General features: G+C 37.0%; 1 protein-coding gene and 1 pseudogene across 1 annotated transcript in view; both read right to left on the bottom strand.

The window, feature by feature from the left end:
* Window positions 1-322: 322 nt before the first annotated feature.
* Ankrd31 (ankyrin repeat domain 31) overlaps window positions 323-25,479 on the bottom strand; it is a 241,722-nt gene continuing 216,565 nt past the window's right edge. The window contains exons 23-24 of the mRNA XM_063258367.1: window positions 19,569-19,671; window positions 323-659 (exon numbers count right to left, since the gene is read on the bottom strand). Coding sequence (XP_063114437.1) covers window positions 514-659; window positions 19,569-19,671 — 249 coding nt within the window. The 3' untranslated portion in view covers window positions 323-513. The remainder of the gene's footprint in view (window positions 660-19,568; window positions 19,672-25,479) is intronic.
* On the bottom strand, window positions 13,599-14,131 carry LOC111756306 (large ribosomal subunit protein uL22-like; annotated as a pseudogene).

The raw sequence follows: 25,479 nt of genomic DNA, 5'->3' as shown, positions 1-25,479 counted from the left end.
TCAGTTCTTTCTTTCTTCTAAGGCTTACCACAGTTACAATTCTATCTCCACTAAATTTTATGAAACTCAACATAAAATTCATTCATAATTTTACGCTTAATTTTTGAGATAAAAATTAAAGTAAACGAGGCAAGATACTGGGACTTGAAGTTCTTGCTTCAAGTGGATTCACTTTACCTAGGTTTTTTCCATGAATTACTTGTACTTATGTCCTTATTTTCCTTAGGAAACAACTGTTATTAATACAAAAGTAGACACGTTGACTGGAAGGTTAGTTTCAAGTTTATTTCAGAGAAAAGAAACCCAGAGAGCCAACACAATCTAGTTCAGAAATGCCTTTATTCCAATGGCAAAATAACAGCGGAAGAAATGTGTTTTTCTTGTAACAGTAAATGTACATCTTAAGTTGCAACATATAAAGTGTATGTTAAACAAGTCTACCACACAGGATAAGAGATGAAGATTTGTTGATAACATGAACAGGTATCAAAAAATTAAGAAAACAAGCCTTCTTTAGAATGTTAGTTCCTCGCATTCCACAAAGAACTTCCAATGTTGATCCATTAAATGGCATGGAAGAAATTCTTGATCGCTGATTAAAAGTATTTCATTTATTTGTAAATAATAAGGAATGCTTTCCCTTGACTCTCTGGAAATACCTGTTTAAAGACATAAGGAAATTAAACACTGCCTTTTACTCTGTTCGATTTAAATGCAGTCATTATAAGTCCTACAGTCACGGCTATGCGAGGGCACACACACAGGTTCTGTGATCAGGGTCTTCTTCAGTTGTTTTTTGTACCTCAGATGAAGCAATAAACCAGCATTCACTCACTCTGACAAAAGGGAGGGCTGTTTGCAACCTAAAATAACAAGTGGAAAAGCATGGGGAAGCATCTGAAGACAACTGAACAAGCTCCTTTCTGCCTTTATTTCCAGTAAATTAAGAAAAGGATAGCTGTGAAGACTAAATGAGACTTTGCACATGTAATGTTTAGCATATTGTCTGGCATATGGCAAACATAAATATGAATGGCTATTATTAACACTCTAATTATTACTGAAGAGAGTACTTGGTTAGAAGATGAACGGCTTGGTGTGTGATCTCACGCAAATTACATGGCTTATCCAGACCTACTTCTCTGAGAAGTGAGAGGGTTGGTGATCAAGGAGGTTCTTTTGGCTCTACTAGTCTAAAGTGTCAACGATCCTTAAACTGGTTTCTTTAAGCTTCCTGATAGCCTCAGTCATTGGCTATCCAACATTCAGCAAATTGAATCTTGTACAGATAGTACTGATATAAGTATGACCTCAACCAGGGAGTTTTACTAGGCTATAACACACTGATCAACAAGCAGAGCTTCTTTATCCTCAGCAATATAAGTATTTCATACAATTGGTACCTGCAGGGCAGACCCACGTGACCTTTCTCTGGTGACCTGCCCTCACTTGCCTCTGTGTGAGCATCCGCTTTCCTATTCTTGGCCCCTGTGCTCCTGGTGGAGGAGTTATCGACCTCCTGACTTAATTAGACTGAGCCAGTTGGTGAGCAGGCACCGAGTCAAGATGAGAACATGACCCATCTGGAAGGGGCAATAAGACCCTGCTGGATCTTCTGGGAGTCACATAAATGTCCTTCTCTGACTTGAATCTGGAAGCACATAGCTTTGGGATGATGAGGAGAGGGCCAAAGTACGGAGCGAGAGATGAGAAATGGGAAGGAGAGAAACTGTTATTGTCATGTTGTTTGAACCTTGGGAAAAGCCTGACCTTTTCCTGGCCTTTTGTGTATATGCATCAGTATCCTTGTTTGGAGGTTTCTGCACTCTGTACAAGATTTCCAACAGTTGCCTAAAGAACTGTAATTTTTTAACACAAGGCCCACAAATAAATAACTTTGTGTCCACATCTAAACTTTCTGAAACAAACCCCTCCCAAAAGTTGGTGTAGGGAACATTCTTCTCTCAAGAAAAACCCTCAGAAATAAGGCTTTACATATTTAAATTTATTAAAGTTGTCTTAGTTTCATCATTTAAGAACTATCATTTATACTCACCTAACTTTCTTTTTTTGAGACAGGTCTTGCTATACATTTCAGGCTGGCCTCAAACTCACTATGGAGCCTAGGTTGGTATCAAACTCATAGTGATCCTCCTGCCTCAGCCTCCCAAGTGATGAGATTATGGGTGTGTACCACCACTCCTGGCTCCTTTGTTTCTAAAGGTTTCCTCTTGTCAGTTGTCATCAGACAAATTTAATGCATCTACTGTAGTTTATCTATAATTCACAATTTGCTTTAATTTTTTAATTTTCAGGTGTGTACAAATATTTCTGTAAAATTGCTATTCACAAAGAGAATTGACTGGTCATGGTTTTACATATCTATAATCCCAGTTACTCAGGAGGCTGAGGCAAGAGGACATCAAGTTTGAGGACAGCCTGAGCAAATCAGTGAAACCTTGTTTCAAAAGAAAAATTGAAAAAGGGCTTGAGATGTAGCTCAGTGCTCCCTGGGTTCAATTCCCAATACTGACAAGGGAAGGGGAGAAAGGAGGAAGGGAGGATCACTAGTTTGAACAGTTATACACATTTTATTTCTGAAAGGCTCTGCCAGAGCATCCTTAGGTAGTCCTTTTTTACTATCACCAACAGTACATTACAGTACCCAAGAGTGTCTATTCTTTCCTCCGTGTCTTTGCCAACACTGAGTATTATCAGTGTTTCTAAGCTTTACCACTCTGCTGATAGTTTATTACTTTCATTGGCAGCTTCCTGATTATTATTTAACAGGAGCACTTTTTGTAATCTTAATGTCCTTTAAAATTCCTTCACCTAGTAAAGTGTCTATTAAAGTATCTTGAGGCCATAGTGAGTTTCAGACTCTGTCTGAAACTATTTGAGCTCACATTAATCAGAGCATGTCAATACTTAGGTGAGAAATTTAACTCTTAATGGTTCAAAATTCAGCTGCACAACTTCACTTCTTAGTTCACTAGACATCTTCACTGGAGTGTAGTTTAGTTAAATCTGGTATCTGAGGGAGAAAGCTAAAAGCTCATGTCTTGGTAACAACAGAATCAAAGATTAACTGTGAAAATATGCATAACTTGAATATTTAACTCAACTATTTCAGAGAATCACTGTGTAAAGCTCTTATTCTATGAAGACTAAAACAGTTTTACTGTTTTGTTTTGGGATGAGGTCTCATTATGTTGCCCAGGCTGGTCTCTTGCTTGTAGGTACAAAAGATACTCCCACCTCTGCCTCCTAAGTAGCTGGGATAACAGGTGCGCACTGCCATGCCTGGCTTAAAATAAAGTTTTGAAATAGTTTTTTTTTAATACTTTTATTTCCTTATTTATAGCAGGGTCTCACTGTGTAGTACAGACTGGCCTTGAACTCAGTGATCTTCCTGCCTCAGCCTCCTGAGTGTTGAGATTACAGGCATTCCCACCACACCCAGCCTTATTACTTTTAAATATATATTTAATAACTTACTTTTAAATAATTATATTTAAATATAATTATATTTATTATAATTATGTAATATATGTAAATAATTTACTTTAAAATATATATTATTTTTTATTTATTTATTTATTTATTTTTTTTGTCTTTTTCATTTTTATCGGTACCAGGGATCGAACTCATGACTGCCTGCTTGCAAGGCAGGTGCTTATGCCACTGAGCTAAATCCCCAGCCCTAAAATATATATTTAGCAATTTAATAATAATATACATACATACATACATACATACATTTAGCAACACATTAAAATGACTGTTGGAAGCAGATGCAGTACTGTTGATTACTGACTCCTACACTGTCATCTGGGACTGCTAGCAAAATCATCAAGTTCATAATGCTTAATTCAAACACAGCTTAACTGACATTTGAGAAACAATGTTCTTAATAAAGTTCAGAAGAAATGATGGGATAATGCTGGGCTTTACTGATGCCTGGCACTGGAACTCCTGAGTACAGGGTAGAGCAGGAAGGCCCTCAACTGGGAGGACACATACTTAACACATGGCCCAAAGCGCTAGGCCTCAATCTGGAGCTCCCTGGCAGACTTCCTCAGAGCCAGCCCAACTCCCATCTCTTCACTGTGCTGTTCAACTAGTGCTCAGAGAAGGCCCACAGCTGGAGCTGCTGGTGTGACATTCCTCCAATACGCCAAACTACCCAGCTCAGCGCGAGCCAGGAGTCTAAGTTAGGCTTCCTTATTGACAGATGCCTAACAAAGACCTTTGGCACAGACTATTAGTTGCTCCATTTTTCACACACACACACACACACACACACACACACACACACATGCGCGCGCGCACACACACACACACACACACACACACACACACACACTCTTCCAGTTAACAGAATCTTGGGGCAACACGTCAAGTAGAAAAACAGTACTTCTCAGCCTTCCTTTGCAGCTAGGTATGACATATGACTAAATTCTAGCCAATCAGATGTAAACCAAAATGTCAGACTTCAGGGACAGCTGCTTAGCCATCCCTCTTTTGCCTCCCTTTCAATCCTCTTTTGTTTGTTTGTTTGTTTGGTCTTTTTCGTTTTTATCGGTACCAGGGATCGAACTCATGACTGCCTGCTTACAAGGCAGGCGCTTATGCCGCTGAGCTAAATCCCCAGCCCTCAATCCTCTTTTAATGCCTGGAATGCAGTGTGATAACTGGAGATTTGATTATTATTTTGGGCCATGAATTAATGTAAAGATGTAAATCAGTAGTGAGGGGGAGGAAACAGAAAGACAAAACAACTTGAAGTTCTGTTATGCTTGCTGAGTTGCCAACATCCACTCTTTTCTATGAAATAATAAATCTGTGTGTTTAAATGACTTGTTATTTTGGACTTCGCTACACTTAGTCAAACTTAATCCTACACAATACAAACCTTTTTTAACTGTAAGAAGTAGAAGATTTTTGCAAAGATCTAGACTTCCAGCTGGCCTGAGATCTTGAATATTTAGGCATATGGGAAAACATGACATGAAAAAATATAAATCATTCAGTAGGCCAATTCTGATTTCTTTTTACTATGATAAGGTATTTTAAGAACTTTCAATATGTGAGGGCAACTGAGTGGATGTCTCAAAATATTAATACACATGGAGATAGCTATATGGTGTTGGACGGCAAGGTATAGTTTATGTAAATACAACCACTTTTATAACTATAATAATCTCTACTGTCCCACAGCAACTTTTATGGATCATCTCACTTGATCCTCTTGCCTGTGTTGCAGTCGCATGTGGAAATAGGGAAAGCTAGGGAAAACTTGAGCAAGTGTATTTGTACACACATACACACACCTACACAAAACAAACTAGCATCTTTTCTAAAGATAAGCCTTGCCTTAAAAGCTGCACTTAAAGAAAGAAGCTGTTAAGGACCAACAGCACTTCAAGTAAGAACTCATTGCTGTTGTTACACAGAGATCACTTAGCTTGGTGGTAGGCAGCAGCTCCGAAGGAAGCAAACTGTCTGTTTTCCCAATTATATAATAAAAATAGAGTTGCCCAAAGTTGGGATACTTAAAGTGATAAAATAAAAAATTGTTTGGGAAACAGCACTTTCATATGGACATTTATTAATCTAGTAATTTTTTGAAGTAGAGTTTTCAATAAAATATGCTAATCCTTTTATCTTCCATTTCCCTTACTATTCCCACCATTCTCCTTTGTCAAATAAGAAAATACCACATATGTGAAGTCTCTCTGTATAACTGTAAAGTGTCAGTATGTTATGACTTGTGTCTAAATGTCCTCCAAAGCCTCATATGCTCATTGATGCGGCATTTTAGAACTGGCTGGATGTAGGGTGTGTGCCACTTGGACTAAGGGCACATGCTAACTAAATTGGTCTAGTGTTGTTCTGGGTATGGGTAACGGGCAGCCCCACCCTGGGTGTACGTGGCACCAATTAGCAGGCTTGCAGACTAAATAGAACAGAAAGGGACAGACAGAAGGAAGCTTGCTGCTTCTGCTGGCTGCTGATGCTGTCCTTTGCTTCTGCTTGCCATGCCATGAACTATTTCTCTTCTATGAGTTCCTTTGCAATGTCACTTGCCTTAGAGTCAGCTGACTATGGATTGAAACCTCTACAAACTGTGAGCTAAAACAAACTTTTCCTCTAACTCTGGGTGTTAGGTATTTTGTCTCAGCAACGAGAAAATAACATACACAGTACTACTTTCCACTACAAACTACTTCTCTCCTTCTTAAGGCTGTAACATGTAGGAAATACATTAGGCTTAACACCTCTTTTTTAAAGGCAGGGGTGACTTCATTCTAAAGCCCAGAGGGTGTGATGGTTTTCATTTATATCCCCAACAGATTAGCCATGATCAGTTCATATAGTTGATACTCTAGCTGGGAGCCATGCCTGGGCTTCTCTTTCAAAGTAACAGGGCTCCCCTCCCTCAGTCTTTACCCAAATTCACTGTCAACTGTAAGTGGCTCAATAATATCAGAAGGTGGCACTTCCAGGATAAACTCATGAAAATGCAGCTGTAAACATATGTACTTTAAAGCATAAAGCACTCTATAAAGTACGACATGTGCCTGTACCAATACCCCACAACAAACGTATTATGCATTTCAGACTAATAAAATGTTTAAAAAAGACAACTTCACGATTTTTTAAAAGTAACTATCTTTCATAATGATCAAACTGAAAGAAAAAAAGGCAGTAGCTATGACAACACATTTCTCATCTTATTTATCACTTTCTCTTTGCTCTTCCTCTCCACCTTCACTCTAGGTCTCCCCACACTCTTCCACTGCTGCGTGCCCCACTCATTTCCTACCAGTCAGTGCTGCCCTATATTTTCAACTTCACCAGGATTCTGCACCTTTTGTTAACTGCTAATCTAGCTTCCAGTTTTCTTTCTTGCTATCTCTAAGAAAATACTACATATCTAGGGAAGGGAGTGGGACCATACACACACATAGAAAAATGAGTTAAACAAAGTGATCCTTTTAAGTAAATTTAAAAGGATAGAAGTTAATTTCAAATTCATGTTCCCAGTTTCACTTTCTAAGTAACTAAAATTTCTACGTTATATTTCTAGATTATTTTATTATATAATAGCATGAACTTCAAACTTACTGCTTGAAACAGTTACTCTATGCCAATATTTATGTTTATATCAACAATATTGCAGTTCATTAATGGAGAACTACAAATTAATTATCATCAAATTAATGGCAGTGGTTAGATCTTGGGACAGAGGCAAAGGCCACAGTTACAACGCCCACAACAAAGATACTAGAAATCAATGGAAAAAGAAACAATGTCAACATACAGAGATCAAACATTCTTTTGAATAGTCAGTGGGTCATAAAAAAAAAAAAAATCAAAGAAGAAACTAGCCTCTAGAATCCACAGAAAATGCCAGTCCAGCATATGAGTACCTATAGAACACAATGAGGGATTTCCTAACAGGGAAATTTATAAATATGAATATCCACATCCAGAAAAAATCTAATCTGTTTAATGATACACCTCATTAGAGATCCTAGAAAAACAATCCAAATATAAAGCTAATGCAAGGAAGGAAATAAAAGAGCAGAAATTAATAAAATGGTGACAAAAATACAAAGGATCAATAAGCTAAGTAACAAAATATACAATGAATAAACAAAATACACAAACCCTCAGCCAATCTTACCAAAGAAGAAAGAAAGAAAGAAAGAAAGAAAGAAAGAAAGAAAGAAAGAAAGAAAGAACCAACCCATACCAATATAACTGGAAACAAAAAACATGAATGACAATGGACATCACTGAAATCCAGGAAATTATTAAAAACTACTTTAAAAGTTATACTCCAATAAATTGCAGAAGCCAAAAGAAAGGACAGATTGCTAGATATATATAAAGTTACCAAAACTGACTCAAGAAGACATAAAAATCTGAATAACTCCATAGCAGATAACAAAATTGAGACAGTAATAAAAAAAGTCTCCCAATCAAGAAAAGCCCAAGACCTGAAGGATTTATCACTGAATTCCACAAGGAATTCAGGGAATTTCAGGGAAGAGAGAATGCCAATACTCTTGAAAATTTTTAAAGAAACTGAAAGGGATGGAGCACTGCCAAAATCATTCCTAAAAGCCAACATTTCCTTATTTCCAAATTGGATAAAGTAACAACTGAAAAAAGAAAACTAAAGACCAATCTGTTTAATGAATTTAGATGCAAAGATCCTCAAGATACTGGCAAACAGAATGTAGCAACTCATTAAAAAGATCATATATCATGGCCAAACATGTGTCATTCCTGGGTTCAAGGAGGATTCAACATATACAAACCATTAACTATAATAATTACAAATAGAAGCAAGGATAAAAATCACATGATTATCTCAAACATCTTTTCATGACAAAAATCTTGACGAAAACAAGAAAGACCTTGTATCAATCTGATTAAAGCCATTTATGACGTACTATGGTAACATCATATTAAATGGGAAAAATTGAAAGGTTTTCCTCTAAAATTAGGAGCAACACAAGGAAGTCTATTATCACCACTCCAGTTCAATATAGTGCATGAAACTTTTAAAAGGATACATATAGAAAAGGAAGAATGCAAACTTGTTATTTACAGAAGCATGATTTTGTTCATAGATGACCCAAAGAGTTCTACCAAAGGACTCCCAGAACTAATATATTTAGCAGGGTATCAGGATATAAGATAAACACACAAAAACCAGGAGGGTTCCTGTATATCAACAATAAACCCACTCAAAAAGAATTTAAGACAGTAATACCATTCACAATAGCTTCAATAAAAATTAAATACTTAGGAATTAACCTAACCAAGGAAGTTAAAGACCTCTAATAATTAAAACTAAATTACACCAGAAAGAGACCAAAGAGGACATCAGAAAATAGAAAGATGTTCCCTGTTCCTGGAGCGATAGAATCAATATTGTCAAACACTTATATATAGGTTTAATGTAATACCAATTACAATACCAGAAGCATTCCTCAGAGAACTAGAAAAAGCAATCCTAAAATTCATATGGAATCAGAAGATACCCAGAATTTTTTTTTTTTTTTGGTCTTTTTTCCTTTTTTATCAGTACCGGGGATCGAACTCAGGACTGCCTGCTTGCAAGGCAGGCGCTTATGCCGCTGAGCTAAATCCCCAGCCCCAATACCCAAAATATTAAAAGCAATCCTGGGTAACAAAAGCAAAGCAGGAGGCATCACAATACTGAACTTCAGATTATATTACAAAGCTACAGTGATAAAAGCATCATAATAGTGGCACAAAAAGAGGACTGCAGATCAATGGAACAGCATAAAGAATGCAGAAATAACTCCAGATATATTTAGCCACTTAATTCTTAACAAAGGACCCCAAAACATATACTGTAGGAAAGAGCCTTTTCAACAAATTGTGCTGGGAAAACTAGCTGCCTATATGAAGATGACTGAATCACCATGTACTAAACTAAAATCAAAGTGAATCAAAGAGCTAAATGTTAAAGTGGAAGATGAAATACATAAAAATCTTTAAGGCATAGGCATAGGCAAGGACTTTCTGAACAGAACCCTGAATACACAAGAAATAAGACCAACAGTGAACAAATGGGATTCTATAAAACAAAAAAGCTTTTTCACAGCAAAAGAAATCACCAACACAGTGAAAAGATAACCCACAGAATGGGAAAAAATTTTAGCCCATTGTCCCTCAGACAAAGAACCTAATATCTAGAACATATAAAGAACTGAAAAAAATCAGACCCCTGAAATTTAAAGACCCGATCTAAAAATGGGTATCTGAGATGAATACACACTTCTCAGAGGAAGAAATACAAATGGCAAATACATATATGAAAAATGTTCAACATATTGATCCTTTGAGAGATGCAAACTAAAACAACACTGAGATTCCATCTCACTCAAAAAAAAGAGGCTATTATAAAAAAAATCAACCAAATGCTGCTGGGGCTGTGAGGAAAAGGGAACACTTCTGCACTACTGGTGAGAGTGTAGACTGCTACAACCACTGTGGAAATCAGTGTGGAGATGCCTCAAAAAACTAGGACTATACGTGCCATTTGACCCAGCTATTCCCCTTCTTGGTGTTTTTCCAAGAGAACTGAAAGCATAATACCACAGCATTATATGTGCATCCATGTTGATAGTGCCACATTTTGTAATAGTTGAATCTTGGAAACAACCCAAATGTCCATCAATTGATGAGTGGGTAAAAAAAGATGTGTGTGTGTGTGTGTGTGTGTTTTAAAATATGGAGTAGTATGTGTCATAAAGAATAAACTTGAGACATTTATTGCTAAATGGATGGATTTTGAGACCATACTCTAAAGTGAAATAAATCAGACACACAAGAATTAAATTATACAAGAGACATGGTAAAATGGGAAGAGACTGCTGAAAACTAAAGGGGAAATAGGGAGGGGGAGAGAAAAAGGAAGGAAGGGAAAAGAAAAAATGATAAAATGGAAATAAAGTTTTGTAAATAAGGAGGGCAAGTTTTGTAAATAAGGATGGGTTGAAGGGAGAGGAAGAGAAAGGGAAGGGGAAAAATTAAAAAGCATCTGCACAGCAAAGGAAACAACAGAATGATGCGGTAACTTCATGGGAATAATTTTTTGCAGCTGTCCTTCAGGTAGATATTCAATATCTAGACCACATAAAGAACTCAAAAAAATTACATCTCCCAAGTAAAAAACATCTAGTTAAAAAAAAACAGGCAACTGAAATACATACACATTTCTCACAAGAATTACAAATAGCCAGTACATACATGAAAAAAATCTTCAGCATCTTTAGTTATTAGAGAAATGCAAGTCAAGAAAGCATTTAGATTGTATCTTACTCCAGAAAGAATGGCTAGCAGCAAAAAATCAAATCATAATAAAAGCTGATGAAGCTGTGGAGTACTGGGGACCTGGCCAAGATCCCCAATCTCCCGAATGAATATATGGCAAAGGCTTAAATAAATGAGGTAAGCAGTATGATTTTAGGGCTCCAAGAGGATCAAAACCCTCTAGCAGAGCTTGATATTCTGGGGTTTGAGACAAAAAACTTCTCTGGGTGGCCCATATTTATTAGGTCTTCAAAAAAGGAGCTGGGAGACTGAGGAAAGGACAGGATCTGAGCAGGACCTGGATAGTCACTTTAGCAACTTCTCCAAGTGGGATTCTATGCTAATCTAAAATAACTGTCTTATCTCCATGATGACAATTGTGGTAGGAAACAGCAGGAGGGAGATGTCTGTGGCTGCAGTCTTTATCTTGTTAACTGGGGCTGGAGCCAGATGTCCTTATCTATGGCCTTATCTTGCCCTTTGAGGCATCTTTTTGTTCTCAGTGTCAGTCATTCCACAACCGTTCCCCCATGCCAAAGCCTTGCACACGTGTTCAATTTCCAGCTACAGTGACTCTCAACAGTGGAGAAAAAGGACCCCACATCTACATTGGTAGTGGAAATCTGTATGGAGCTTCTTCAAAAAACTATTCAGCTATGACTTCTTTGGGTAGCTTCCCCAGAAAGTTAAAGACTTCACATTACAGTGATATATGCTATCTAGCAGCACAATTCATAACTAAATCTTGGATGTGATGCATATGTCCATCCACAGATGAACAAATAAAATAAATGTATCTGTACACAGTGGAATACTACTCAGCTAAAAAGAAGGATAAATGAGTCATTTGTAGGAAAATGGACACACTGTGAGATAATATGGTTAAAGTGAAATAAATTTGACACAGAAGGTAAATAGTGCATGGTTTCTCCTAGAGGAGAAATTCAAAGTGTAAATAACTTAAAGAGCAAAATAAAAGATAATAGGAAACAAGGAGATAGGTCTTTTGCAAATGGGAAGGGGACCAAGAGATGGATGGGGAGGTGAGGTAAGGGAAAGGGATGAAACATAGTTAATATGTGTGCTATACATGTACTGACTCCTCATAATAAATGTAATCGTTATGTACTGCAAACATGTACTAATAAAAATCATTTTTGTTTTTTCCTTTAATACTTACTTTTTTCACTTAATAGATCAAACACAAAAACATCAGATTTGTACTTCTGAAACATCATGAATCTATGAACTGTTCTCATTTAACCCATTGTACTCTACAGCTTAGAATTTCATCATCTATAAAATATGCTTAAACTGGTTAATTCTTGTATATGAGTGTTTTTTTGGTTTTTTTTTTTTTTTTTTTTGGTAGCAGGGATCAAACTCATGACAGCGGGCTGCAAGGCAGGCGCTTATGCTGCTGAGTTAAATCCCCAGCCCCATGAGTGTCACTTCTAATCTAAAATTTTTCAAAATCTGACTTCTGGTACTTGTTCTTACAAACTAAACACTGTACTTTATATTAAGATTATGGCATGTAAATGGGCTTTCCTTGGATATAAAGAAATGATTATACTTATACATATATACTTATTCTAATGGGATGTTTTTATCCAAAACATTCTGACATCCAAAGTATGTATTCTTTTCCAAATCACCAACCACTTGTCTAACTTTCTGACATCAGCTAGGTGCATGCTAGTGTTTGTATTCCAAATGTGTGCCAAAGGCTTGGGCTCCAGGGTGATGGAATTGGGAGCTAATGGAATTTCTAACAGTAGAGCCTCAGGGAAAGGTCCTTAGATCACTGGGGATGTGTCCGAAGGGGGACTGTGGGACCATGGGCCTTTTCTCTCTCTTCTGACTCCTGGTCATGAGATCAGCAGGGTTGGTTTCTATATGTTCCCATCATATGCTGTCTTGCTTATGCCCTAAGCATAAGACCAAATGATCATGGACCAGAACCTCTAAAACCAAACTGAACATTTGCTTTCATGTTAAGTTATCTTAGATATTTTTAAAGCCTGTTCAGTGCTTTTAACATTCAACATTCATATTACCAAGAGGTAAGTATCATCCATCCAACATTCGTATTACCAAGACATCAAGGTCCTCCCACATCCATTTTTGGTCCCCTTCCCATTTAAAAAGATCTATCTCTCTGTTTCCTATTATCTTTTATTTTGCTCTTTAAATTTTGGGACTCAGTCTTATATGACTGCCCTCACACAAGATACTAGTTTCAGTGAGCCTGTGGCAGTCATACAGGCCAGTAAGAGAACTGCGAACCCAACCTCTTCCTGTGAGCCAGCTGGCACATAGGCTGGGAAACAAGAAGCTCTGAGGTCCAAGCTGCCCCCAGCCCAAGCAATCAGTTGATTTGGAGAAACACAGGCTGAGATGATAGCTACTAAAGTTAAAAAAAAAATAACAGCCTAATGCTTGTATTGCTTGATTATCTTTGCTGATCTAAAGCTGGTAGTCTCTGAGCATCTATTTAGAGGATAACAATACCAACTATGGGGGATTTCCTTCTGAAGGTGGTAACCACTGTTAATTCCCATCTTGTTTTAAATACCTGTATCATTTTCATTATTGTTTGATTGTTTTGATTTTACAATATTTGATAGTATAGGCAGCCACTTCAAAGGTAACAAGATATATGTCTATCTATATATAGATTTTAATGGCAAACAATATTACTTTTATTTATTTGTGCTTATTTTATACTTAATTTATTCTAGTTTCATAAGTTTTTGTTTCTTCTGGGATATCCTTTTCTTCTGAGCAACTTCCATCTCTGGTTTAGGAACAATTTACTCTTTTTCAGTAAGGATCATCTCAATGTTGCAGGGGGAGCTTATATATGGGTTAATCTGGCCATGAGCTCTGTAAGTGCAGCAGCACATCTTGGTTGCTTTGTTCACCTGCATGTGTTCAGTGACCAGACATCTAAACCCGTTAGTTCACCTTTACTCTTTGTATTTTTAAGCATGTGCAGCAAAAATTCAGCACTCTTTTTGGGCCACTCGCCCTGTGTCCAGCCCCCGTTTGGCCTGGGCACTGCTACAAAGTCTACAATTGTAACACTAGAATGGCATACATTGCTTCTTTAATGTGACATCCTTCAGATACCTGGTGACCTTCAAGATATGCATACCGATGTTGGCCTGGGAAGTTTCATGGGTGTTCTTAAATTAAACACAAAGACTAGAGCTTCATGATTTGTGTGATTTTGTGGGCTTTTCTGGGTCAAGAGAGTAGCAAACCATTTTCACAGTTCACCTCAAGGCACTTATAGGAAGAGTGATAACAAGATATATTATGGTAGCCACTGATTTTCTATTATATTTTTTAAAGCCTTGTATCACTTTCATTGTTTTGTTTTGATTGGTTTATGTACTGCTTTGTTTGATTTTATTATGTCTGATGGCATATGTAGCTATTTTAAAGAGAACAAGAGGTATTATGGTAGCCGTGATTTCCTATTATCTTGCGTCACTTTCACATTTGTTTTGATTGGCTTTATTGTTTTATTTATTTGGTTTTATTTGCTTTAAAAAAAGAAGATATCAGTTGCAATTATTAAGTCCTGAATTATGTGTATTTCTGTCTAACTTAAGTTGGAGAGTTTCCACAACAATCTACTGAAGAAGAATCTTCTAGAATGACTCACAGAATTCAGAAAGGTATTTTACTTAGTATTAGTACTTTATTATAATACTATTATTCAGCACAGTCAGATAGAAGAAATGCACATGGCAAGGAGCTTCCATGTCTTTCCTGAGCCTGCCACTCTTTCCACTTCTTGATGACTTTCCTAAAGCTCCCTAAATCTTGTCCTCTAATGGTTTTTATGGAAGTCTCAATTTTTGGCTCTTCTCCCCTCCCTGGAGGCTAAAGGAGGAAACTGAAAGCTAATGCTTCTAATCAAAGTTTGGTCTCTCTGGTGATCAGTCTCTACTCTGATGTTATTTAGGGACCAGCCCTGAGTTTCTCATTAGAAAAAAGGAATCTCTTCAGTTGGAAATGTTCAAGAGCTTTAAGAGCTCTGTAGCAGGAAACAGGGACAAAGATCAAGTATCCTTATAATATAATGCTGATCAGAAATATAATTTCAGTCAAATAAAATGATTTTTAACAATTCTTTCTACAAATGGTAAAATGTATATCTTTTCTATTTATAGTGGGAAAAATTCTATTATGGCTATTTTAATGTAAGGTCTGATTTATTTTATTTTTATATTTATTTATTTTTTTTACTGAGAATCAAACTCATGATGCTGCACTTGACAGGCAGGCGTTTGTGCTGCCTGAGCTGCATCCCTGGACCCTGATGTCTTTTTAAGTAAAAAAAAAATCTATCTTATATGGAAAATATTATCACAGAGTATTACATGATTTGATATTTAAGAGCAAATTAATGATTTGATATAGGTTTGTATTGATAAGATCAAAAACAATCTTTTAAAACTGTACTATAATCAAGAAATATATTTGAAGTATAATTACTTGTAAGTTTAAAATTATGTAGGCTTTTAGTTCAGAGGGTAATATAATACTAATAGGTTTGTTAAGCTCAATTGGGTTCAGAGAACTAGATTTTATACAGAATGTCTTCAGGTTTCTGTGCACTTGGTTGTGCAGGAAGAACCTCAAAATGCTACTAACAAGAAGCTCTTCTTCAGGGTCTGGCTGGAAGCCTGTAATCTCAGGTACTCAGGAGGCTAAGGTAGGAAGACTGGAAGTTTCAGGAGGGGGCCAGGGAATTTAGTAGACTTTGTCTCAAAATAAAATTTTAAGAAGGGCTGGCAGTGTAGCTGAGTAACAGAGTGCTTGCCCAGCATATGCAAAGTCCTGGGTTTGACCATCATCACCAAAAAGAGGAGGTAAAATCCTCCTAAATAACCTAATACATGTGAAATAAGCTAGCACGGGATCTGGGACAGGCAGATGTTTTTTCTTCTTATCCCTCCCTGATTAGCAGATATATTCTCTAAGTTATAAACTAGGTCAAATCATGATGACAGAATGAAAAAAAATTATGATTACAAGAAGAAAAAGGACCAACAGTTACAAATAAAAGCTGAAATAAACACCCTCTGATCTGTATCAGGAACACATCTTCCTTAGGTTTTCTGTTCTCAGACACTTCAAAGAGAAGCACCTGTGAATATGTTCCACTATGTATACTTCTGCACAGTAATGATACCAAGATGAAGAAAACTGTCCTTAAAGTCATTTATTTACAACAGATTACCAGAAGGTAAAATATTCTTTCATTGACGCTGGAAAAGCATGTTCTATTTTCAAAGGAAGAAATGATGCTAAGTTTCCATAAAATATGTAATTAGTATGTTTTAAGTGATGCTGTGGGAAAAGAAAGACTTCACAGTATCTTGGTACTATGGTAACAGGAAACACAAATACATAAAATTAGATTCCAAGGGGACAGTCAAATGTGATCTCTCCTAAAAGGACACTTTCCGTAAATGTGTAAAAATATGTTAATATATAATAATCACAAATTATTAGAAGTTTGGGAATGCTCATTTTTCTTTTTGTTGTACCATCAGTGAAAAGTTACTAATGACACAGCCACACAGGCACGGAAAGAGGCTTAGGAGAATGCTGTGAAATTTCAAGGGAAAATGCACCATAGACTAACTTCATTTTAAGCTTTAAAAGATTTTGGGATAATAGATGCTTTGGAGTTTCATCAACAGAACTACATTTTAATTCACTTATGCAGAAGATTATAGTTCTTTCAATTTTTACATGAAATTCATATAGATTACCTAGAGAAATTCAAGGAACAAGAACTTGAAGAGAAACAATTTCATCATGTTCCACTGTAATAGGTACTCTGAACTTGAAACAGTAGGTAATGAAGGCCTGTGTTTTAAACTAGGCATGGTGGCACACATGGTGTAATTCCAGCTACTTGGAAGGTTGAGGTAGGATTATTATAGGTTTTTGAAGTCAATCTGGGAAATTTAGTGAGATTCTGTCTCAAAATAAAAATAAAAAGGTCTTGAGTTTTGGCTCAGTGATAGTCCTTGCCTACTATGAACAAGGCCTTGGGTTCAAATCCTCAGAAACAAAAATAAAATGGGGAGACCTTTTATGTTTAAAATTCTTAATTACACACAACACATACCCTTAATGAGTTCATATACCATATTGTAACACTGAAGTCCATCAAAACAGTTACTTCAATCACTAGTTAATAGTTTTTGTAAAGAATTCAGAATAAAGCTCCTCCATCATCCTGAGAGTCTTAGTCACTTTTTCATCTGCTTTTTGATTTTAGTATTTTTCAGCAATCAAACTCTCTTCTATTCCGACTTTGTAGACCTGTTCTTTTTGGCAAAACTGAAAACTTTATAAATGGGCTACCTGTTCCTATTTTTTTAAAGCATAAACCCAGTTAAAAAGCAACAATATATTCATGTTACAACCTAAACATTGGGGCTACTTTAAAATCTCCTTTGTCAGATTATTTAATTCATCACTCCTATTCAGTCTCTCAATTTCAAGATGAGCAAAATGTAGATACATATTCTGCCAGGGCTTAATAAAGAGCCTGAAGTCCCACTGCTAATGGAGTCCCTGTTCCCTACTGAAAACTCCTGAGCTTGGTCTTTACCATCTGTCTTATTGTTTTGACTTCTGAGCTCTGACACCAAAAACATTAAACTAAGTCAAAGAAGTCTGATGGTCATAGATTGCATGGTTTCTTCTATGTAATACATTCAGAATATGGATGCGCACTCAGACAGGAAGCGGACTAGTTAGTGGTTCCCAGGGAATAGGGACAGTAGAGGAAAAAAAAGTAATTGCTAAATGGGTTCAGGGTTTCTTTCTGGGGTGAAGAAAACATTTTGAAGAAGTGGTGATTACACACATTGTGAATGTACTAAATGCCACCGAGTTTTTCCACGTTAAAACTACTAATTTTAATTGTTAATTATAACAAGTGTGGTGCCCTGTGTACCAGCGGTAGCCCTGCTAGCTGAGGAGAAACAGAAAGGAAGCTGTGCAGCCCACTGTGTGCCAGAGGCAGCCAAGCTGTCCAGGGAAAACCAGGAAGGAGGCCACCCTCCCAGTCCCACTCTGTGAGACAGCTGGCGTGCACACTGGGAGAGAAGAACCTCCCCCCCACACACACACATTGATGGAGGAATACAGGTTGAGATGCTAATAACTGAAATAAAGAAACAACCTAAAACTTATATTGTTTGATTGACTTTGCAAGCCTGAAGTCTGAGCAACTATTTAGAGGATAACAACAGGCAATACAGTAACTGATAAAATTACATCCAAAAGATGAGAAGTATAAAACAAAAGAGGCCTTAGGGGCTGGGGATTTAGCTCAGTGGCATAAGCGCCTGCCTTGCAAGCAGGCAGTTGTGAGTTCAATCTCCTGTACCGATAAAAAGGAAAAAGACAAAAAAACAAAAACAAAAAAACCCCCAAGCCTTTATTCTGAGAATGCAGAGAGAGAAAAACCAACACACCACCCCCTCTTCCTTCTGGCGGACACGAGGCGTTGGGGGAGGGGTATATAAGAAAGTAGCCTAAGCTTAGAGTAGTGCCCTAGGGCCATTAGAGATGCACAGCTATCTCATTGGCACACGTTTGGCACCAGGGGCAAATTCCTAAGGGTGAGGGGAGATAGAGTCACAGGTAAATCCCTAAGGGTGGGGGAGATAGGAGCTCCCTGGTTCCGGTGGAGGCTTTTCTGGCTACAAAGTCCTGTCTGGGCCAAAACTCTTACAGTAACTATTGTGGATTTCCTACTATCTTATCACTGTTTTGTTTCATTTTATTGTTCTGTTTTATTCCCTTTAGAAAAATTATAACAATTGTAAAATTTTTTTTTTTGGTACTGTGGATTGAACTCACAAACTTGTGCTTGCCAGGCAGGGACTTACTGCCACTGAGCTAAATCCCCAGTCCAACAATTGTAAATTTGCTTTAAAGGAAAACAAACCCAGTACTTTCTCAGTAGATTTGGGTATTTTTTTAATCCCATGACTAACAAATGGGGTTTGGACTGCAACCCACCTAGAAGACCTATTCTACTGCATAAAATAGCAGTTATATTGCATAGAACACGTGTTGCTTGCTTTATAAGGGCTACACAATTGGAATAAGTGGCCCTACTTGACTATTCCAAGAGCAGCTTCTTTAGTGTTTGCTGGTAAATTTCTAACTGTATTTCTATAAAGTTTGTCATTTCATTCTCCATCTCTTTAGTTTCCATCATAGATTTCCAATTTGCTGGCTTTTAATCTATGTGGTCAAAATCTTCCTTTCTTAAAACATAGAAAGTTAATAAGCATCTAAAGTTTTTTAAAAATGATGCTTGTATTACCAGATTATTCTAGTCGTTTTTGTTTGGCATACAATCACGGACATTATTTCTTTGAGGTGGGAGCATATTTTTATTTCATAATGTGATGATCAAATTATTAAGTATGTTTATGCAGGTCAAAAATAAAGATATGGGGGGGGCACTGGTCCAGGTGCAAGGTACATTTCAAGCAAGTTTTATGTTTGGTTATATTATTTTTGTATATTATAAACACTTAACTTATTGCAGTTTGAAGTAATAAATTTCCAAAATGTATGCTAAACAATGATCATTAAAATATTTGCAGCACACAATACAATACAGCACAACACAACACAACACATACCTGGAAGACAAGGTTGATGCTGCTGAGGTACCACGTCTGGTTCTGGAGGTACAGGTATTTCCTCAGAAATATACTTTAAAAGCTCCTTTCCAAGATATGTTACCTGCACATAATTTAAAATATAACCGAAAATCATACATTCTATAAGAGGCAAATACATCTTTTTCTTGAGAATAGTAATTTGCAAAATATTAACTATTACACACAAAACTATAGCTCATGACCAAATTCAGGCTGTCACCTCTTTTTCTAAAGAACATTTTATTAAATAAAGTGGCACTCATTTCTTTAGCATTTCTGGATACTTTTGTGCAGAAACAGAATTGAGAAGTTGTGAAAGAGACTATGTGCTTATGAAATATAAAATATTGTTTACTATCTTGCCCTTTATAAAACATTCTGTTGATTTATGAGGTACTATCATTAATCCTCTCATACATTTACTTATCTAACAACTACTAATATAGCATCTGATACTTTATTACTTCAAAAAAAGTCACAGCACAGTAATACAATTAGACCATTCAAGAAATGAGATAGCAACCTGATGAGATTAATAACATTTTAGGACTAGACATCTATTTAAAAATTGTTTGTGAATGCAAATATTACTATAGCCTCAAAGGCCAGAGTTTAAAAGTATCTGTACATAAATGGGCAAGGCTGAGGCAGATGGCAAAAATATTGTGGACTCAGGGGTCTTTGGATTCTTCCACTCTTAGGTTGGGGGCAGGTTCAATGTGGTAAAAATATCAAGTCTCAACTTGGACATCCTTTCCTTGTCTTCATTGTAACTAAGCATAAGTAATGGCCATGCTCTAGGCTTTTGCAGAATAAGGGATGGTTTCTTTTCTTAAATTCTTATTTCAGTGCTCCTATTCCTGCCATAATATTTATCTCACTTAAATAAAATGAAATAAAATGATATTTTAATAGGTCTCATTTCCATAAACCATAGCTTCTTGAGGATATGTTCTGTGTCAAGTTCATTTTTATGCCTTCAGCATTTCACACCCAACATTATTCAGTAAAAGACTGACGTTCCAATGCCAAAGCAAAATCTCTAAATTCTAAGTGTCAGTTTGTACACTGGTAAAACACGAATCTTCAATTAACCACGTACTATTAGAAGAGATAATGAATAAAAAGTATTTGGTATATTCTCTAGCATATCCTGATGGCCTGTTAAATCAAGCAGCAAGAGAAAAGTATAGGCGATGTATAAGGCATTGAAACCCTCTATGTTCAATCCCACAACTACAATAAACCTAGATGACATTGGCCTAGCTGGAAGGTGTGCCTATCTTTCCTCACTTGCCAAGGAAAGGAGATGAGATGTCCCTAAATGCCTCTCCAAATAAACAACAATAAGAAAGAATGTATTTTACATACGTTACACCCTGACAATGCCCAACACACCTTACCTACCCATTAAAGTACAGTCTTAGTATGTCTGTACCTCTATTTCATCCTTCAAAAATGTATTTCAGTTGGGTATGGAGACGTATGCCTATAATCCAAATACTTTGGGTAACATAAGCCCATCCTGAACAAGACCCTGTCTCAAAATAAAAAATAAAAAGGAGTTGGAGATATATTTATGGCAAAGGCTTGGGTTAAATCCCCAGCACTAAAAAAGAGGTTTTTTTTTTTTTTTTATCACTTAGTACCAGGTAATATAAGGTGGTAATATAAAGTGCCTTACACATACTACTAGAGGTAATTTAGAGATACAAAAATGCTTTAAGAAAATCCACTTAATTAAAATACATTCTCCACAAGGAAGAGATGATTTATTGACTAGGTTAATAAATAGACCTCATAGTGAACAGGCAGTGTGAAAGTGCATTTCACATGGGTGTCTGTGTTCCACTTGGCTGGAGCATAAGAGTCAACAATCATCACACTTTTGTTGACTCAAATCCTGATTCTTAAAAATCTCACTGGATCCAAATTTCACTCACATGCCTACTGTGACAGAGGCAAAGCTGTTAGTTAGTTTGTTAGGTTCTTGGACTTCATGGCCTCTGATGCTCTCAGCAACTTTGCAATCCTAAACCCGTACTGGTGAAGGACAGCTGATGGCATGACATTGTCCCCAATAAGAATAAATGAGGTAGATGAGATTAGTGTAAGCTGCATTCTGTGATGAGAGCTGTAAATTGCTGTGCTCTGGCTTTTCTAAAAGGCAGAGCTGCCGAGGTGCTTTGTTCTAAGGCCACTGATGCTTTTCTTAAGACTCTTACAGCAAAAGGACCATTATTCCTCAGACATCAGACTGTGCTGCTTTCCTAACAGAGGCTGAGGAAGGAGTTAGGTGTGTGCACTGTATGTGCATGTGCACACATACAGATGAGGTGGATGGCTTAGCCAGCTGCTCTTCTGGACCATACTTAGTGAAAATAATGAGAGTAAATCAATTAACTTTATTTTAGTATGATATGAAGACACAAAGCCCAATATTAACTCATAACAAAGTGAGGGCGATATTATATACTAATATGCATCAAGAAAAAAATTCAAGACATAATGTACCTTTGAGTATTAAATAGGTCCAGGAATGTATTTCCCTATTTATAGTTCATTTTGTTTGAAAACATCAGCCCATTTTTCATACGTCTTCAGGAAAAATATTCACTAGTATTGACTAATAAGAATATGTTCAGGGACAAACAAATGACTGTTTTAATTGCACTACAAGTTTTAAGAAGCAAGTCTTACAAATTTTCACTATCTCAAAAAAAGGATAATTTTTAAAAAATTTTACAATGAGGAAAAAAAGAAAAAGAAACAAGAGAAAACTACAGATTTCCTTTTAGATTCATTGTAATATGAAAGATGCTTTGGTTAAGAAAATAATTATTCCTGAAATAAGCAGTTTCTTTAGGAATTGAAAATAAATAAAATTGAAAAGCTGTTTCAAAGCACAATTACTGCCTTCAAACTGCTTTAGGGAACTGATGAAGCAGGTAAAGTTCATCTCTACAGAGTACCGCTCTTCACATTCCAGCTGCAAGACTCTCCCCATTCTCCAACACTGCATGAGACAAGGGCAAGAGAAAGCCCTTCACAGTGTTCACAGGGCAGAGTCACCATTCTTGGGTATCTGTATTTTAGACAAGGTCCACATCTCTAAGCCATCTCCTTCTGTTTCTTCTTTAATGCAACTGAGTATTAGACACTTTGAGATAACTGAGTGAATGAAGCCATCTCTCTAGGTGAACATTTCATTACTTTCTATACTCTTCTCTGATCCTTCTGTACCTTGCAATTCCTAATCATGGCCATTGGAGCAATTTCTTTGTAAAAGTGGTCATGAGGGAAACCACAGAGAAAAATCATCGCTAAATCCAAAGGAATGAATGTGTCAGGGTGGAAATCCAGCAAGGCTTCTTGGATGGGATGTATGCTTACAAGAGATTTAGTGCTCCCTGAGTAACCACCTAAACGACAGCCTACTTTTCATCTCCATCAGTTTGCTCTTGGGCATTTCCAAAACAACTGTCACTGGCAAGGTTAGGATTCTTAGAATTTTCATATGGCAGTTTTATTATAAAAAGGAATTTTTCTTCCTATCCCAAGTACTTGCAGGGCCCAACCTTGTTCAGCATCTGCAATTAGATGAGTTCAGGCATATTCAGGGTCATAGGACCACAGACTGTAAAGGCATATTTTTGTTTCAGAAGTAGGCCATATTTGGTACATGCAACTGAGGCTTTGCATACCTTCATAAAGGTGGCCAGATGACAGTAGGTGCTCTTCAAGTTCATGGTAACTCCTACTTCAAATGAAAGGAATGTGGGCCTATTGTGTGCCATTATTTTAAGTGCAGAAAATAGTATGCCAAGAATCAAAAGACTAGATTCTGGTTCTGGTACCTACTGGACTGAAAGCTAATCAATTTAACTTAACTTCCTACAGCTATTTTCGAATCCATAAATGGAGATAATACTGTAATCCTGCTCCATGAAGAAGCTGTGTAAAAATGCTTTATATATCACACAGTGGATATGCAAGTCCTACAATCTTCAAGCTAAAAGGCTCTTTAGAGATCTAGCACTACTTATTTTATATACTGTATAAAAAACTGAAGTTTAGAAAGGTTGAATAACAATTTAAGTCAATTACTCGCAGTGTGGGGTGCAGATTAGAATTGCTTTAAATACTGCCACATGGTTCCTGATTCAGACTATCGAATGCTCTGGAACAGAGGTTCCCTAAGCGTGGGTGTTTTTTGAAAGCCCATTCTAATGTACAGCCATGATTAAAAGCTGTTGATTAGATCGTCTGACTTTAAAACACTCAAAACAGGAAGTAGCTTGGCCTCCCATCCAGAAATTACAGTGCCATACTGGAATGATGCTTTACAGCTGGAAGGCAGTAGCATAAGGAGAAATCAGGGATGCCTGCTGAGAGTAAGTGCCAAGATTCCTTTGGTGAAGCTGCAGAGCCTTCCAGCCACTTGAGTGGGAGGAATGAGTCATCTCTGTGTCTAGTGGCTATGTTGCTCTGTCTGATGCAGAGCAAGACTTAAGTTTTCTGGCATTTCATGCCAGACAACCAATCATCCCTGCCCTACACCCTCACCATAATTCTCAGAATTAGTAAGTAAATATGTTCATTAACTGGTGCAGCTAAAAGCACCTTTCATCAGGAAATGACCATCAAAGTCTTTTGAAACAAGAGAAGGCAGAAGTTTTGGGGGATAAACTTTAAAAGAGATTTTAAAAGCAATTTAAAAATACTGTAAGAAACTCACTGGGGTTGTTTTGCAGCCTAAGGTATTCAATGAAAGTCCATGAGTGTGACATAAAAGTTTTTAGTGCTCTGTTTTCATTTTTTTTGGATAATCTTAAAGTAATCTAAACCTGTTCACTAATCTATAGGATTACTTTATCCTACAAAAATCTGTAGGATTACTTTACCCTACAAAATATGGGGCCAAGAATTGCCCCATATTTTGGTGTCCATATTCACATTTGGCTTCACTACCACTGGGGTGCTAAACAGTAAGACTCTAATTGGTATGGCTGATGAGAAAACATGAGGCAATGTGATATGTAAATGAGGCATTATTACAGTGTGTGTTAATGATGTAATAGCAGCTATTCAAAGGCAGGAAATGCAGAATCAGGAAATGTCCAAAGAGTGGGAGAACTGTGTTGTTACTGGATACATTGCATCATGGAGGTGCCAAGGTCAAAGGAACCTAAGCCACAGCAAATGGTAACGTAACCTCGCTGTGAGCAAAGATTCACTGTCAGCAAAACAGTATTCTCTACCATCATTTTAAAAAGTCTTATAGTGAAAAGGGACTTTCATGAGCAAATGTTGATTATTAACATTCAAATTAATTATAAATCCATAAAAAGGACTGAGCAAAGGGGCTAGGATGAACTGAAAGCAGATGACCTGGTATTCTAGAGATGGGGGTACAAAAACTACCACAGTGGCCTAGGACAGTGATGGTGAACTTGCAAAGTTTTCAATGACAAAATGCTGGCTGCAGCATGCATGCCATAGATTTCCCACCACTGGTCTAGGAGATCAGGATGCAGGATGCAGAGTTGGGGCAGAGTTTGGGACAATGCAGGAGCTGGTGATGGGCATGGGCAAAGCTGGGTTAGACAAAAAAGAAAACAAACTGCCTATTACTAGTGTCTTGAGGCTTCCTGCAATGGCTTGTAGAGGTTAATGGTACCTTTTATTATTTGAAGCACTAATAGAGGACTAGTAATATATACTTTTCTGAATGAATCACTGTTCCTGAGCGTGGCCATGGGATGACTACTGGACCACAGGGTGTCAGTCAGGACTGACAGGGCTTTTAATGCAAAAGCCAAAAATGCGGGGCTCTGAATGAAAACATTGCTTTTTGAGAAAAGTATTTCTTCAGCAACCTGTGGATATT

This window comes from Cavia porcellus, unplaced genomic scaffold (assembly GCF_034190915.1).
Source record: "Cavia porcellus strain 051 isolate PalLab524CR breed Dunkin Hartley unplaced genomic scaffold, mCavPor4.1 scaffold_11, whole genome shotgun sequence".
Taxonomy (NCBI): Eukaryota; Metazoa; Chordata; class Mammalia; order Rodentia; family Caviidae; genus Cavia; species Cavia porcellus.
The sequence above is the reverse complement of the archived record's forward strand: the minus strand, read 5'-3'. Positions and strand labels throughout refer to the sequence as shown.